The sequence below is a fragment of the Dermochelys coriacea genome, chromosome 11, assembly GCF_009764565.3.
Source record: "Dermochelys coriacea isolate rDerCor1 chromosome 11, rDerCor1.pri.v4, whole genome shotgun sequence".
NCBI lineage: Eukaryota > Metazoa > Chordata > Testudines > Dermochelyidae > Dermochelys > Dermochelys coriacea.
This window is the reverse complement of record NC_050078.2, coordinates 38509351-38527910: the sequence shown is the minus strand read 5'-3', so window position 1 is coordinate 38527910 and position 18560 is coordinate 38509351. Positions and strand designations below refer to the sequence as shown.

Below are 18560 nucleotides of genomic sequence, written 5' to 3'. Positions count from 1 at the left end.
ACTGGGTCTGGTTCTGTTCAATATCTTCATCAGTGATTTAGATAATGGCATAGAGAGTACACTTATAAAGTTAGCAGATAAGGAGTTGTAGACCAAGCTGGATGAGCAAGCATCTTAGAGAGGTGATTATGAAGAAGCAGAAAGCATACAGGGAGTGGAAGATGGGAGGGATCAGCAAGGAAAGCTACCTAATTGAGGTCAGAAGATGTAGGGATAAAGTCAGAGAGGCTAAAAGTCGAGTAGAGTTGGACCTTGCAAAGGGAATTAAAACCAATAGTAAAAGGTTCTATAGCCATATAAATAAGAAGAAAACTAAGAAGGAAGAAGTGGGGCCGCTTAACACTGAGGATGGAGCGGAGGTTAAAGATAATCTAGGCATGGCCCAATATCTAAACAAATACTTTGCCTCAGTCTTTAATAAGGCTAAAGAGGATCTTGGGGATAATGGTAGCATGACAAATGGGAAGGAGGATATAGAGGTAGATATTACCATATCAGAGGTAGAAGCGAAACTGAAACAGCTTAATGGGACTAAATCGGGGGGCCCAGATAATCTTCATCCAAGAATATTAAAGGAATTGGCACCTGAAATTGCAAGCCCATTAGCAAGAATTTTTAATGAATCTGTAAACTCAGGAATAGTACCGAATGATTGGAGAATTGCTAATATAGTTCCTATTTTTAAGAAAGGAAAAAAAAGTGATCCAGGTAACTACAGGCCAGTTAGTTTGACATCTGTAGTATGCAAGGTCCTGGAAAAAATTTTGAAGGAGAAATTAGTTAAGGACATTGAAGTCAATGGTAAATGGGACAAAATACAACATGGTTTTACAAAAGGTAGATCGTGCCAAACCAACCTAATCTCCTTTTTGAAAAAGTAACAGATTTTTTAGATAAAGGAAATGCAGTGGATCTAATTTACCTAGATTTCAGTAAGGCATTTGATACCGTGCCACATGGGGAATTATTAGTTAAATTGGAGAAGATGGGGATCAATATGAACATCAGAAGGTGGATAAGGAATTGGTTAAAGGGGAGACTGCAACGAGTCCTACTGAAAGGCGAACTGTCAGGTTGGAGGGAGGTTACCAGTGGAGTTCCTCAGGGATCGGTTTTGGGACCAATCTTATTTAATCTTTTTGTTACTGACCTTGGCACAAAAAGTGGGAGTGTGCTAATAAAGTTTGCAGATGATACAAAGCTGGGAGGTATTGCCAATTCGGAGAAGGATCGGGATATTATATAGGAGGATCTGGATGACCTTGTAAACTGGAGTAATAGTAATAGGATGAAATTTAATAGTGAGAAGTGTAAGGTTATGCATTTAGGGATTAATAACAAGAATTTTAGCTATAAGTTGGGGACGCATCAATTAGAAGTAACGGAAGAGGAGAAGGACCTTGGAGTATTGGTTGATCATAGGATGACTATGAGCTGCCAATGTGATATGGCTGTGAAAAAAGCTAATGCGGTTTTGGGATGCGTCAGGAGAGGCATTTCCAGTAGGGATAAGGAGGTTTTAGTACCGTTATACAAGGCACTGGTGAGACCTCACCTAGAATACTGTGTGCAGTTCTGGTCTCCCATGTTTAAAAGGATGAATTCAAACTGGAGCAGGTACAGAGAAGGGCTACTAGGATGATCCAAGGAATGGAAAACTTGTCTTATGAAAGGAGACTTAAGGAGCTTGGCTTGTTTAGCCTAACTAAAAGAAGGTTGAGGGGAGATATGATTGCTCTCTATAATATATCAGAGGGATAAATATAGGAGAGGGAGAGGAATTATTTCAGCTCAGCACCAATGTGGACACAAGAACAAATGGGTATAAACTGGCCACCAGGAAGTTTAGACTTGAAATCAGACGAAGGTTTTTAACCATCAGAGGAGTGAAGTTTTGGAATAGCCTTCCAAGGGAAGCAGTGGGGGCAAAAGATCTATCTGGTTTTACAATTCTACTCGATAAGTTTATGGAGGAGATGGTATGATGGGATAATGGGATTTTGGTAAGTAATTGATCTTTAAATATTCAGGGTAAATAGGCCAAATCCCCTGAGATGGGATATTAGATGGATGGGATCTGATTTACTATAGAAAATTCTTTCCTGGGTATCTGGCTGGTGAATCTTGCCCATGTGCTCAGGGTTTGGCTGATTGCCATGTTTGGGGTCGGGAGGGAGTTTTCCTCCAGGGCAGATTGGAGAGGCCCTGGAGGTTTTTTTGCCTTCCTCTGTTGCATGGGGCATGGTTGACTGGAGGGAGGCTTCTCTGCTCCTTGAAGTTTTGAACCATGATTTGAGGACTTCAATAGCTCAGACATGGGTGAGGTTTTTCATAGGAGTGGTGGGTGACATTCTGTGGCCTGCGCTGTGCAGGAGGTCGGACTAGATGATCAGAGTGGTCCCTTCTGACCTTAGTATCTATGAATCAGTACTGGGTCTGGTTCTGTTCAATATCTTCATCAGTGATTTAGATAATGGCATAGAGAGTACACTTATAAAGTTAGCAGATGATACCAAGCTGAGAGGGTTGCAAGTGCTGTGGAAGATAACTTAATAGGCCCATAAGCAGGAAATCCTTCCATCAGTGCATTAATAAACATGGCGCCAGAAACTTACCAGGCTCCATCTGTGGTTCTGGCGCTTGCTCTGATGCTTGTTCTGTAGTGGACTGCTCCCCACAGCACCACCAGACAGTTCCTCTGAGCACGGACACAGGACGTACTGTAGCTGCTCTGTCCGCATAGACTTTCTGGTTACCAGTTTCAGCCCCAGGCTTTAGCTCTCTGCCTTCGAGGACTAAGAGGAGGTTATATGGGTGCCATCTCTGCTCAGCACGTTGGCATGCACGATTATGGGCTCAGTGCATGCTGCAGTCCCCGGCACCCAGTCAAATTCCTTGTAAAAGAGACAGGAAGATGCGGAGTTCACAGAAGCACTGTTGGCATCCTTGGCTTTGCAGTACCATCGTTAGCTAATTGATTGCTCTCTACTTTGTTGGCTGTCCCGTCAATCCCCAGCACTGCTTGGATGTAGTTTAGGAGACCTGATTGTTGCTTGTGCTCTTTGTGAAGTTGAATGTCTTGCTCTCCTCGCATCAGAGGCTAACCGGATTCCAGATGTGTTCCTCTGACTGACTATCTAGCAGCACACTTGATACAGGACTTCCTAGTGCTCGCCACGGTAATACATGTGAGCATTGACTGTTTCTATGGGAAATGAAGAGTTAACTGCTGAGTTGGCTGCTTTTGGTTCCTGGGAAACAAGTGGGAAGTTTTGGGATTGAAGTGGTGGCTGAGTATCGCCCCAGAGATTGTGGGATCGCATTGGCAGTTGCTCCAGGCCGGAGTTTGGAGGAAAGAGTTCTCCATTGCACATATTTGGTCCAGTAGATGGCACTTCCAAGAGCAGAAAGGTATGTTGGATTCATAGATTCCAAGGTCAGAAAGGACCATTGATCATCTAGTCTCCTGTATAACCCAGACCATAAACTGACCCCCAATAATTCCTGGAGCATATCTTTTAGAAAAATATCAAATATCTTAAATGTATGATGACTGAAATTGTGGCAGCCAAAAGAACAATTCAGACAGGGTAAAGCTCTGTGGCTGGTGTATAATTTGAATTTGTTCTGCTGTTCTGGCTTGTAAATGTTAATTTTCCATAATTTGCAAGTGGTTAAATGCTAGTCTGAATGTTCACATCAGCCTCAATATACTTATTTAAATGTATTTTGTGCATATTTGTACAATTGTATAAAGTGAATGAGCCAATTCAGGAATACTAGAAAACTGAAGAAGGTGCGAGGGCTGCACAATGTTAAGGATATGTCTCAAGATAGATAATGTTCCTATTGCAACGATTTCCCGTTAGCTTAGTTTCGACCCATCTGTAATATTGCCAGTTGTAAGGTTGTGTGAAAGAGGGAAACAAAAGTGCAGCTCTTTTTTTTTTCTTCTCTCCCCACTGCTTTGCCATTAACCTCCTCCCCACTCCAGCCTACTAAACAAGTTCACTGGTACCTGTTGACGGTATGCAGATTAAGATGACTGTGGTTTAAACTAAAACTGAGCTTGTATTGAATCACTCAATCCACACTGATCCTGGCATACACAAGTTATTCAAAATCCAGTTGCGGAGAACATAATGTCAAGCTCTCATGGCATCTAAAAAGTGTTTTGTGCAGAATTTCTGCACAGTTGCAGTCCTTGAAGGTGATTTACAGTTCAGTGGCTTGGAGTTTTTGGTGCAGCTGAGGTTCCTATTTTCCTTCACAGAAACATGTTCTGTGGTCTTTCACATCCAGCTGATCCCTATTTGCCTAGATTTGCGCTTATTCTGCCTTCAGACAACTTTCAAAAAAATATTCAGTTGAACACCCTATTTTGATGACCATATATTTTCTTGAGGCATTTATTTATTGTTTCTTAAAAGGCAATCAGTTAAACTTAAAGCGCAGTCATTCTTCATCAGTAAGGCTTTCTCTTTCAGCCCTTTTCCAGCACCATTAAACTCCATTGAAATAACTCTATTAGAAGAGGTCTTCCGAACAACTGAAAATATTGGCGTAAGTGTCTGCGCTAAGCACAAAAGGTGTAGTGCATGAGTGTGTCAGACTCTAAAGGTGTATAGATGTTGTTGAAAATAAAAAATAACATGTCTGAAAAGTAAATTTTTTGGCTTGACTGATGTAATTTCAGAGGTTTCAGTGCAGCTGTTAAGACAATACAATTTATTATTCTTGGTTTGTCTAATTCTACACCTATATTTAAAACAGGTTGCAGAGCAGCTTTTTTGCATTGCATTAATAATATGGCATAGTTCTTGGAAGCTGGTGTTTAAAACCTCTTTGGTTTGGTTTCTCATTGTCAAGCCAAATAGGTACTGTATGTGGTGTGACGTTAGAGTGCAATGGTCACACTCCAATATTTTTAAAATCCCCTGCAGTCTACCTTGTGCTGTGTAGCTCCCCAGCTAGCAGTAAGCAGCTACTGGAGAGTAACCACCATCACATGGATTCTGCAAGTTTAGCGCTCCATGTAGATTTTAATCTATTTAAAAAGCAAAACCAAAAATCCTCTATCCTGTCTCAGTGGAAATTTGCTTTTTCTCTATTCTCCCCCCCCCCCCAGTGTTGCAGAATAGCACCTCTCATGGTAGTGACTTCTTTGTCTTCCCTTCACAGCCTGTTGATTATCATGGTAGGATTAATTAAACAAATGCATACTGTACTTCAGAGCAGGGCACACCTAGCTTTGGACTTTGGTTTCTTCTGAGAAATGATACAACAAAACCAAATCTGGATCAAACTGTCATCTTTTTGTAAGAGCCTAGAAAACGTTGTGTAGACCTCTGAGCTACTCTACCCTTTTAACCTTGAGGCTAAATATCTACACCTGATTAATAACTACAAAGAATTATTACTATTTTTTTAAAGAAAACTTTAAAAGGTATCATATCTGGCATTTCTTATTGTACAGAAAACTGCTTTCTATGCATCATTCTATCATGACTCCATGGGTCTCAAACCTGGGTCCACAGGGTTCCCACTGGACTGACATTGTCCTGCTCTTACTCAGCTTGCTACCAGCTGACCAAGTGGAGAGACCAGGAAACCTGAAGCTACATCTAGAAGGCTTCCATTGGGCCCTGATTGGCGGAACGCCAGGACCTATTTAAATAGGGCTTCCTATTTAAACCCAAAGAAAAAGCGAGACAGGAAGTTGTCCACGTAACTAGGTGAATTCCTGTCTGGCAGCTACATTGGACTCTGCCTTCTCACCTGGCTTCCTGACTTGTCCCTGGATCCTGCTTCCCTGCCTTGCTCCTCGTTCCTACTTTCCTGATCTGTTCCTGCCGTGTTCCAGTTCCCTGTCCTTGGCCTCTGACTCTTGGCTCGACTCCAACTCTGACTCTGACCACCGAAGCCCCAGTTATGAGTACTCCCCATTATGCATTAATGGCTAGTACCATACAACTCTTCATAGTCCCCTTTTTCCTGTTGCAATGTGTTGATTTTTTTTAAATTAGAATTTTCCATTTTATACTTTTATTACAATAGACTATTTTTTTTTAAAAAGGCATCCTCTTGAGTTTAACTGCAAAGGCTTTAAAGTTCTGCACTGTGGACAACTTCTTGTTTCTTGGTTTGATCATTTGAAATAATTAAGGAAACTGATTATAATCAAACACCAGTGTGGCTGCTGATTATCATGCTGTGCTTCTAGCAATCTCATGAGTCTCATAAATGCTTTCCAAGGTGTGTTAAGAGTAGTCTGATTCTGTTTTGTTTTGCTCAAGTAGGTTGAGCAGAATCCTGGGAAACAGGCATGATGTCAGTTCTGAGAAAGAGCAAGATGGCAACAGAAGGGTATTTGATTTTTTGATTTAGGAGTTAGCTGCTGGATGCTCCTGGTGTGTGCTTCATTAGGCTGCCTAATATACATACATTTGCCCAGTCTGCAACGTGCTACGTGCATGCCTCCTGTTTTCATAGTCATGCCTGAATGTGTTTTACTGAGTTATTTATAAAGATGCAAACTTACTTTAAAGGTCAGCAGTGTTTATAGGTTTTCACTACATTTTTGTGCTTGTCAGGGATTTTTTGCTTTAGAGCTTTTTCTCCATCCATATTAACATCCATGTCAACAGCAACACATTTATTTTTTTAGGGATCTTATTGCGTGAGTCAGAAAGAGTAGAACTTTATTTAATCCAGCAATTTAACATCAACTAACCTTTCTGCAGAAACGCTTCAAAAGTCAAATGCTTAAGGCTCATACCCTATGAACAATAGTATGTATAACTTAACTTGAATAGTACCATGAATAGTCTGTCCCATTTAAGAGAGAGGGCTATTCACAGTAGTGGGCGCTATGTACAGTAGTTGCTTGCAGGTTCTGGCCCCAAGTAGTTGTGGTTCTCAAAAGATGGTCTATAAATCACCATTAGTCCAAGGAGCCTTTCCTGATGGCACACAAAATTAAATGTTTTTTTAAAAGCCCAAGTATTAACAGGAGAGGTGATCTGTGGAAAGACCTCTCTCCTGAATCAACTACAGAATGAAAGCATTGGAGAACAGTTGGTATACTGTAACTGTCCTGCTTAGTTACCAGAATGCAAGTAAGGCTTTTGAAGTACTAGAACTAAACATCTATTGTTTTCATTTTTCATAGGTTAGACGAGTACCTGGCTCTAGTGGCCATCTTCATAAGACAGAAGATGGGGACTGGGAGTGGAGTGATGATGAGATGGATGAAAAGAGTGAAGAAGGCAAAGCTGCATTTTCTCAAGAAAAGGTAAGTTGTTTTCTACTAACTCCTGATACTCTAACAAAGTAATATAGTGTTTTCATTTTTTTGTGAAAATATTTCTACAGTATAAAATAAACTACAACAGCTAATATCTAACTACTTCTTCTACAGTCAAGAAGAGTAAAAGAAGAGGCGAATACAGAGGTAAATCGTCCTTGTTACTTTACTGCTCCAAATAGCTTGGATAGGAGGAAATATTGTGTTAGCTTCCATTTCTATATTATAAAATTGGGGTAAAATTGTAGGGCCTGATTCTGCATCCTTCTGCTGAGTAGTAAATTTTGAGTAGGGGTTGAGCATGAAGGTTATGTAGGTGGGCCTGGATTGATTACCCAGAGGGTAAAACAGCTAGGAAATTTAAGCAGATTCTGCATATGCTTTCTAGCTTGAAGTCTCAGTAAAAAATATTGATTGAAATGAGCAATTTGACTATTTTTAATGAATCTTCAAAACTGGATCACACTAATTACTACCTTTTCCTTCACACTAATGATGACTGTTTTTCTGTAGCTGAAATGTCTCCAAAGAATTTTCAGCTTTAGAATCTGTATTTGTACTACGCATAACTGGCCATTAGAATGGTTCATACCATATGCAGTATAATGGTTCAGTACAGTGGTACAATAGAATAGATTGATTCAGTCACCCATAAACACAAAAGAAATACCATTTTAAATGCCATCTTCTTATGCTGAGACTAGAAATGATTCCTGCCATGTATAAATTGACTAATAGGATTTCTGGTTTACTGTCAAAGTTCTATGTAGATGCTTACTTATTGGATGTATGAAACGGATACCTTCTTCACCTGTAGCTTTGCATCCTCCAAACCCGAGTGATGTGTTGCAGAGTCCTACATAGAGGCTGATAGTCTGCAAAAGTTTTGGTACCACAGGATTATCTGAATTCTGTGCTTGTTCTTTCTCTGCCCCCAGTGCTCATCCTTGACATTCAAAGAAATCATTCAAATTCTTCCTGCCTGAAACTCTCAAACATGGAACCAGTTAACCTGTAGTGTGCTCATCCCTTTGGAAGTGGCTGTTAAGATCTGAGATGCTTTGTGGTGCTGTGCAGTGAACGCCTTGCTGCTTCTTTAGATTAGTCTTCAGAGCTAGAGGTGACCTTCAGGATAAAAGTATATATTGTTTGAATAGATCAGAGATTTGATACATTCTTCCCGTTCCTTAAACTGTTTGTTTGAAACTGTATCATTTGCCCAGTAAATCCCAGATTTCATAGATTTAACAAATTGCAAGTAGATCAAGAATCTGGAACATCTGAAAACAGTCTACTTAGACATTTCTTTGTCTGGGTGGTTAGTGAAGTAGTTGGCCCACCCTTCTGGACTAACGTGTGTGTTTATAATTTTAAAGCAGTGGATTTGTAGCTAAGCTTCTGACTTCAAAGGGGCCAAATCGGATTCTGTCTAAATATTTTTCTTCTGAAGGATTTGCCATGTTTCTAAAGTAGTTGGCAAAGACACAGGTTCTTGTCCCATTCCTCAAAAAAAATTCCAAGTTGTTCCGTGGGAAATTACTGCCGTTGAAAGAGGAACAAAACCTGATAAGGTGGCAGTCTTCTGTGTGATGGCTATGCCTTTGTCAGCCATATGTGATGCAAAGAAAACTTGATTAATCTTTATGTAATATAGATTGCACTAGTTGTACAGCTTTCTTATGGAAAAGCCTAACCTGTGTCTGGGACAGCACATCTATGGCTGGTGTAGTCAAAGGGGCACAGAAGGAAATTTGTCCCTAAATTTCCAGGATGAAATAGTAAACCAGGTCCTGAAGTCCTTGGAGTTATCATCTGCCCTGTAAGTCTCCATTTATGCATTCCATGTAGTAGACTTCTCCGGAGTAGCTAAGGGACCCACAGCTTCCCTATCATAAAATCAAACGATTTCACATCTGCTTGTGATAAATTTTCTTTGGTTCCTCATTGATGTCTCCACATCTTACAGTAAGGTCACTCTCATCTTTGACAGGAGAGCTTTGTCATTAAGGTATGAGCTGCTGTCATGAAAATCTTGATAAAGTAGAGCTCTCTTCCATTTATTGAGGAATGGTGATTATGGAAATCCTCTTAATCAGGAACATACTCAGCCAGTGAGGAGCCAGGCATTCTGTCTTTGCAAGATCTGTGCTTCAGAAAAGTTAAGGCTTAACAGAGCTAGAACCAAACCATCAGTAACTCATCTGATTATCCCAGGCCCATCTCAAATGCAGCAAAGATCTAGGAAATCTGTGCTCTTACGGCTTATTCAGTTTGCTTGTTGTTACCGATTGGATATTAAATGAAGTTGGATTTTAAGTGTTTTAGAAAGGAAGAAATACAAACTGTGTAGACAAAAGCAGCCTAGTTCTGATATCCAGTCATATAATCATAGAATTTCAGGGTTGGAAGGGACCTCAGGAGGCTATCTAGTCCAACCCCGCTCAAAGCAGGACCAATCCCAACTAAATCATCCCAGCCAGGGCTTGTCAAGCCTGGTCAAGCCTGGCATTAATATATGCACAGGCTTTGTATCTCCCAGAGATGCGTCTCAGTATCTGAAATCGTCCCTGCAAAATGCTATTTTCCATTACTGTTCTCCCTTTCCAGGAACCAGTGTAACATACAATGGTTATAAAAATATAAATCTTAAGGATGATGGGTGGAAGTGGAAGGTTCACCATAAATAATGTTGTTGTGCTTTAACCAAGCACCTCAGGAAGGGCCTATGATCTTTCAGATCACCCTGGTCCTTTTAGGCATACCTCTGTGAGCCTACACCTCTTTTGGTATTTAATAGAGGAAAGCGGCACCTGACAGTAAGGTCATGCCACCTAGAAGCAAAGCTGCTCAGGTTCAATAAGTAGACTCATCTGCTTGCTTGCCATTCCACCTTGGTTTAAACATTCCAAGTGTGGCTTGCTCATTTCTGTTTATTCTCTGAGAATACTGGTGAGTTTAAAGAATATGGTCTCACCCTGGGAACTGTTCACATTCAGCAGATGCTCTGGTTCTGTAGTGGATGCTGATCCTTCCCCAACCAATGGTCTATGTCCCGGAAGTTGATATGTAGTTTCCTTTGGGCTCTACAAAGTCTAGCAGCAACCAGCCTTGTTCTCCTCTCTGGCACATGCTTTTCCAGCTTTACCCACTGTGGCCCCCTATTTCCTGCCTCCAGACTTAACCAAATTCCTCCTATCTCAGCCAGTCAAATTTCTTTGCCAGTTACTTAGCCCACTTAAGTTGGTCAGATGTGGAAGTTGACTGTGGACTTTATTAGTAAGGTGGTAGTTTGTTCACAGCTTTGATGGGTCTCTAAGTATAATGTGGGCATCAGTTCTCTAAGCAGTGGTCTCTATATTTAAGTCTCCCTTTTTGCTGTGTGAAGGTGGGATTACCAGACAGTTCCTTTCATTCCAGATTCATCATTCTGAATGTTCGTGTAAAAGTCTGGTACATCAGACTTGCAGAATCATCCACTCAGTTAAATCAGTAATTAGTTCCTAGGACAAGAATTGTGGAGTTTTATACAGTTTCCTTGCTGGTTAAGAATTGGTTACTGTTTAGGTTAGAAACGTGGAGGAAATGTTCTTATTCTTCCCTTAATCTCTGTACGTCTCTAAATGCTGTAGGATATTGCCTTGGATCAGAGGTGGTCAGAGTAAGACGAGCAAAATGCTTGGAGCATGTCATTGGTGCTGTGTTCCTGTCAGTCTTCATGGGGATGGGCAACCCTATCACTATGAAATGGTGTATCTATAGAAGATGTAGAAACACATGTAAAAAGGTTGTAGTCTTACTATTAGTTAAACTAAAGCATTCTTTTTTTAACTTTTGCTGACCAAGGATTCTTTAATTTCAGTAAATGATAAATTTGTGCCCATACAGTATGTAAATTGATATGTTAAAAAGACTCCTTTTATGAATCTCAAATGTGTGGTCTTTTTTTTTCTTAATAACTATGTCTTAACTGGCATCACTGTCCAAAAACAAGCATTCGTAAAACTCTTTTGGTAGTGTGTGGATTTTTTTAAAAATCACTTTTCATAAAGATTTCATCATAATCTTTTAACAGATTTCCATGAATGCCACTAATATCCCAGAACAGATCCAGAATCTATCTATACAGGACCCTCAGGTACTGTCAATTACAGTTTATGGATTTTGAGATTTCAGGGAAGTACAAATTCTTATATGGGGGGGTGGAGGGGAAAGGATAATATGAAGATGGAGACAGAAATAATGAACATGGATTCCAGTATAAAGATTTGGCAAAGCTGGTGAGGTCAGTCATGGCAGACTCTTAGTTCTCCACCTACAGCTAGAAACAAGATTTAACTAGAAATAAGACTAGAAACTTGGTGCTGTGTGAAAGCAACTGAAGAACAGCGTAGTATTCTAACTCCATATCTATTACTTAATAGATTATCAGAATTTGATGCTGAGTGGAGGGGAAAAAAACTCTCATCCAGCGCCCTAATTTAAGCACCATGATTTGTGGTTCTGTAATCTAAATACACAGACTGTTCTGCAGGTTTCACTTGTATTTTAGACCTAGCACTTTAATAAAGCCCTTAAAAGGTGCTTGAGAGTCAGAGTTATATATTAAATATTTTATGCTTGCATCAAACCTATAACAGGGAAACTACTTAACATTTCTGTCCGGCATCCATTGTATTTTATATGCTTTTTTCTTGAATAGTCCCTGCCTACTGTTAGTGATGAATATACTGAAGTTCCACATGCAGTGAATCTTGTTCTAAGATTAAGGTAAAGGATTCATCTATTTATTTTAGTGTTCCTTTTTTGTTGACTGTTATTCCTGCTCTCCCTCATTAAGTTTCCATAATATTAGCATAAAATAAAAATGTTAACCTCTTTAATCTCCCAGTATGACCAGTATGAATTGTGCTTCCATGACTAATTGGTATCTTCTAATTGCTTACTAAAATAGAGGAAAATGAAAAGCAGAATATGAATGTGGCTTCAGGCTACATATACCCTTCATTAAGTATTTTCCTTTTTTCCTTGCAATGCAGGATCACAGTCGGTGATTTTTAATGAGTTTCTTTCACACTTCGGCAGTCAGCCTCTGACAGAAATAAACCATGGCTGTATTACAAGTTGCCTGCTCAAAACTTTTTCACTAGCAGCTTTGATCAGCCACTGTGGAGAAATGACAGATATCTTTTGAAAGAACATTTAGTCTTTTAGGAAATGGAGACAAATGTGATGTCTGACTTCATAGCTTTTATTCAGTAGTAGAAAATCAGTTTATATTTTAATAAAATCAGTTTACATCTTATTATAAAATAATTGCTTATTAAGTATCGAGCTTTATTCTTGGAGAAAATTTTTTCACAAAAAGCTAGCTAGCTTTCTGTGTAATTTTCATAGGGTTTTTCCTTAAATGTCTAATATATTTACAGGGGAACACAACTTCAAAACTTGTCATGCAGATAACGAGGTGATAATCTTTTCCACAAGCATTTCGTGGGGAGAAAAAAATAAGCGTATTATGACATTATACTTAATTAGCACAAATACACATGAAGGGAGTACAAATGGCCTTTCTATAGCCAAATGTTTTTTAATAGTTGTCGACTTTAAGCCAGAAACAAAACAGCTATATATAAAGTACAGCATGTGATTGTCCTGAAGGCAATAAAATATTAAAACTCCTTTATTAGAAATCAATAAAATATCTGCATGATTAATCGAGAAAGCTAAATATCCTATGTTAATCCAGAAAGCCGCCCTCCTCCTCTTGTGACATCTACAAGAGATAGCCCAATCAACAATGGCTGGGTTGTGTGGGAGTCAGGGATAAGTGACTTTGTTTAAAAAAGTCTTTTAAAGTGATTTGGAATCAAGTTGTGCAGCAGCCAATCTATGTAACAGCGCAGTCACATTGTTACTCTTCTCCTTTCCATCTGCCCCTCACCTATTTCGTACTCATTTTCATCTTATCTCCACTTAGACCATAAATATCTTTCCATGTATTTGTACAGTGTGTAACACAATGCAGTCATGATCCTTACTGGGGACTCTGAGTGTTATTCCCATAATGATTTATTGACCAATTGGGGTAGTTACTTGCAAAACAAACCTTGAATATTGCACCTAGGGAAGATGGTGACTAATGTTCTAAGAATTTAAAAAAAAAAAACTTAAACCACTAGAACAGATGTAGTTCAAAATGCTAGCTGGCGGTCATGTTTAGAAATGTGCAATGAAAATCCCTTTGATTTTACTTTCATATCAACAAAATAGAACACAGGTGGATTCAAGAATTCTTTGTGTAGATTTGTATTTTAAAAGCAAAAGAATAAACTATTCACTTTTTTTTTACTAGATTAACATGGGCCCTTAGTTTTTTTTTTTTTTTCAGAATCACTCACACTGAATCAACCTTTGAGAAGCAGTGAGGTAGAATGTGTGGGGAGGTTAATTTCTGAACAGGTAATTATATTGAGATTTAGTGGAAGAGAGGAATTCTGTTTGGGTTTTTGTTGAAGTGTGTGTGTGTGTGTGTGTGTGTGTGTGTGTGTGTGTGTGTGTGTGTGTGTGTGTGTGTGTAAAAAAAAGTCTATAATAGAATAGTTTATGTACTATATTTCTAAATCTTAACGCCATTTCTGTATCAGTAAGTTGTAATAAGTTTTGTGACAGCTGCTAATAATAGTTATCTTGCTAAATATTCACAGCTGGTTATTGCCAAAAGAGTTACTTTGTGCTTGGGGTGGTATGGCTGATAACAGACAAAACCTCTTCTGAAATGATGAGATGTAAGAGGTTACTGTTTGTTTTCTTTATCTCTTGGGGTTGTGATGAAGGATGAGGCAGATTTACAAACTGGCATTTAAAAATGATATAGGATCTGATCTTTCAAAACCTTATTTATGTGACCTAGTTCTTGCTCATGCAAATATTGTCTTATGAGTCAAGTTTGTTGGAAGCAAATCCATAATGGGTAACTGGATTCTTTGGCTACAAGTATGTGGTAGGTGCAAATAGTTCCTTGGCAGGGGAGGGGAATAAAGAATCTTATTTTCTATAAAGCAGAAATCCATAAATGCAAACAGAATTCTTGCGTCTTGACAAAGAGCCTTTTTTCTGAGGCACTGACAGACAACTGTCTCTTAGCAGCTGGCTGAAATGAAGCTTCTAATATTTTAATTTTATTTTATTTTCTAATATTTTATTTTCATTTTGCTTAGTTAATTTTTTTAACTAAACTTAGTCTTATAATAGCTAGGAACTTTGTCTTTCTTTTCTGGCCTGTGCAAAATAAGCTTTGCCTCTATTAAGATACCTGCAGTGGGTTGTGTAGATTTTAAATTGGGACAACCTCTGTCTAATTCTCCATTGTGAAGGTTGACTTTTGACGGGAGGCAGGCAAAATAGGAATGAGAACTACTTGAGCTGTTAATCAAAGGCAAAGGAGCTGCATTTCCTCTTCATTAATGAGGCTAAAAAGGAAAGTGGGTATGAGCCTGTCTGGACACAGCAAGAGCTGTATTATCTATGGGGAACGAGGCTTTGTTACGTTACCACTTAAAACTTGGTTTGTGTGTTTTGGTTCTTTGATTCTTATTTACTAAATTAACTCAACTATAATTTAGCAATCTATTAGAGCTGGTTAAAAATTACTGATTTTTTTTTTCTTTTAAATAAAATTTTATTGGCCAGATTTTCAACCAACTCTAAAACCTGTGTAGTCTATCTTGGGTGTTTGTAGAACATCAATGTCTAGGCTCATTGGTCCTGCAGTATACCCTGTTTTAAATTACATTGTGTGCTTTGCTTTTAATCTCGTTATAGGTACGTTAGTAGTGGCTGTTGTGATCTGGTGGCAAAGGGACTGGGAAACAGACTCCTGGGTTCTGTTTTCCATTCTGTTTTTGACTTGAAATGTGACTGTGGACACGCTCAGTTCAGCAGAACTTGTGCTGGAGAAATTGCAAGTTCTTTACATGTAAAAGGAGGTTCAGGCTTCACTGGACATATGAGACATTTTAATCCGTTTATAGTTTAATATTTTATTATAATAATTGCTTATTAAGTATCCAGTTTTATTCAGATACCCGGACCTAGGGGTCTGCGTATTCTGGGGGAGGAGAGGGTGGCAGATCATCCCAAATGAGTGCTAATAAAACGCTCACACCATACCATGAAGTGTTCCTTTATCACACATGTTACAGAAAAAACATTTTGGGGAAGAGGTTTTAATCTTTAGATCTACTTGTTGTCAGTCTATCTGTGAAATCATGTGCCTCTTGTTACTTGGACCCCAACTGAACAGAGCTCGGAGAAAGCATCAAAATGTTTAAAAATAACCTGACTTAGCTGGGGCCCTACATCACTACAAGCAAGTCCAGGGTCACACTGGAAGGGAACTTTCCCTCCGTCTTCAGTGGCATAAGACTCTCCTTTCTAGCAGCAGCTAAGATAATGGACCTTAAAGTTGTAACATTTCTATGTATAGGAAAAGCTGCATCTGGCCCAGAACTGTAAGCATCTGCTATTTATAATTAACATATATTATGTCAATTTTTTAATTCTATAGTGGAAAAGTACACTAATTCTTCAGTCATGTAGTTGCAGCTAATAAAAACTCTGTTCAACATATAGTCAGTATATCTCACTTTTGCTTCCATCACATCTGTGTTCAAAGTGGAGGGAAAAAGCACTTGTTTTCTACATATAAGGTGACTTTGGTCAGTAGTTTCCTTTGCAATATGCTACATTCAGCTGGGATTACAAAATGGTAAGCAGCAAGAATGCTCCTTAGGATTTCTGTCTTTATCTGTCTCCACTGCTGATTTTTAAACTCATCTAACATTTTCTGCTGAGATGCTCATTAAGTCTTATGGCCAATACTGATTTGAACACCTCAGAGAATTTTTATTGGAATTGTTAGAATGATCCGTAACAGTGAGAGTCAACGTTAGCATGGAGTAGCTACCAACTACGGTATATTAAAAAGAAACTTTCTCCTGATATGTCACATGCTACTGTCCTACATCTTTAATAGAAAACGTATATATTCAAATAAGCTTTGTGAGATGAGCTCTGAATGGCAGAACTGAGAACTTTAAATTACGCTTCTTCATCCAAAATATTGAAAACTCTTCTTTAAAATGAAAGTTCACTCTTCAAGCACTCATGCTATTAAGCCCACTAAAGGACATTCACAAGGTTCAAAACAAAATGACTCAGTGTGTTTCATTAGTAGTTTGCAGCAAGTACCTTTTGAAAAATTAAAAAAATCCTTAGAACTTGCTGGAAAAAATGCAAATATTTACCAGCAGAATACACGTGGGAATTAATTAACTGTAATATTTGATAGCAAGACTGTCCAAAGTGTTCATGTAGACCAGTCATCACTTACTTACTTCCTCTGCAACTCTGTTTGCTGGAGACTTTCTTAAAGACCTATGCTGAATTAAGCAATGGTGGGTCACACAAAAATAACTTTTACTTGTCGTTAGTGACAGCAGCAGAATAAAAGTGCAGAGCTACATCCCAAATTGACAGGTTTCAGAGTAGCAGCCGTGTTAGTCTGTATTCGCAAAAAGAAAAGGAGTACTTGTGGCACCTTAGAGACTAACAAATGTTGAGCATTAGCTTTCGTGAGCTACAACATCCGGATGCCAATGAAGTGAGCTGTAGCTCACGAAAGCTTATGCTCAAATAAATTTTAGTCTCTAAGGTGCCATAAGTACTTCTTTTCTTTTATCCCAAATTGATTCTCTCAAAAGAAAATTCATGTAAGGTGTATCTTGGTTCCTTTCTAGGCCAAATGTCTTAGTCATGCTGCTTTAGGATAGTCCTGTTAGATTTCACAAGCTAAAGAGGGTTTAGCTGGGTCAGTAGTTTATTGGACATATCCCATGCAAGACATAGATTGGTGATTTCAGCCCTCTGGGTAGGGGCGTACTATTTGTTGCTAGAGATGCCGCCTCTTGGATAAGCTACACAACTCTAAATTCTCAAATAGCCATCCATTAAAAATTCCCTGCAACTCGTTGTAAGAATCTGAGTTGTTAGCTCTGCTGGTCTGGCCAGCTTCCAATTTGAGTAGCTGATTTTTTCCATCTTTAACTTGTATTTAGTGAGTAGTCTTGTCAGTGGGACTACTGTGGAGGAAGATGCTTCTCAGTGTGAGCAAAGGTAGCATTATTGAATCTTAAGTAATTACATTCTGTCTAGTTAGAATCTCTATTGCAGTTTTAGTTGTTCATTTCCTGCCCTTTGAAAGATTGTTCTATGGTATTGCTATGCACTGTAAAATAGCTAGTGCATGTCACCCCAGAGGCATTGATTTAAAGTAATCCCTCTGTATAACTTATCAAATTTCTTTGAAAATCCTTTGGTATTAAATATTTACTTATAGCAATGGTTTTTGTAAAGTCAAATTCCATTCAAGAGACCATACTGCTAGCATTATGCAATGGCCTGAAAAATATTTCTCAGAAGATTGTTGTCTATACTTTGTGTGTAGTATAGCTACACCTATTTGAAGATCTAATGCTGTCAAAGTACGTACATGTTAATATATTTCTCCTTACCTACATCATCAGTGTTACTTTGGTATCCTCTTGTTATGAGAAAATAATTCCTACTTCAAGTGTGCTCAAAGCCATCGCTACAAGTAACTACATAGAAACATACATTACTTCCTCTCCAGAGAAAGCTAAAATATGGTGGTTTACCTCTAATTTTAAAGAGCAGAAAAAAAAAGGAATGATGACCCTCCCAGGCTGCAGGAGATCCTTGATACATATACTGTGGGTGGATTTTGAAAGGGTCTGTATGGTATTCTGGCCACACAGCAATGATCTTGGTAGGATATAAGAAATAAAGGAAGAGTTGACACTGCCCCAAGACTAATTCAATATAGTTCTTGTGGACCAGATGAATTGATCCTGTGGAAAGACAAGAAGGGTAAGTACTTTCCACTTGCACTTGCAAATAGGGTATTATGCTGTATAACTGCATATTTTATTTAGAATGTTGAATATGGAGATAAGAAATAAGAACTGTTTGCACTTATTTATTCATAAATGTTGTGAATTATCATTTTTACTAAAATAAAAGGCCATTTCCTAGAGTAAAATAAAGTTTTATAATGGTTTACAGTATGTGATTAGTATCTGCTTTTTAGCTTCCTAAGAATCTTCCTCTTCTACACCTTGGGGAAAAAAGTCCAAGGAGTAGATAATACTAGGTATTCTACAATAGCAGGATCTTT

At 38.6% G+C, this 18560-nt stretch overlaps 1 protein-coding gene across 1 annotated transcript in view; it reads left to right on the top strand.

The window, feature by feature from the left end:
* Positions 1-18560, top strand: part of STK39 (serine/threonine kinase 39) — a 198400-nt gene that overhangs the window by 106128 nt on the left and 73712 nt on the right. Inside the window, exons 11-14 of the mRNA XM_038422540.2 lie at positions 7172-7294; positions 7421-7453; positions 11379-11441; positions 12006-12073. Coding sequence (XP_038278468.1) covers positions 7172-7294; positions 7421-7453; positions 11379-11441; positions 12006-12073 — 287 coding nt within the window. The remainder of the gene's footprint in view (positions 1-7171; positions 7295-7420; positions 7454-11378; positions 11442-12005; positions 12074-18560) is intronic.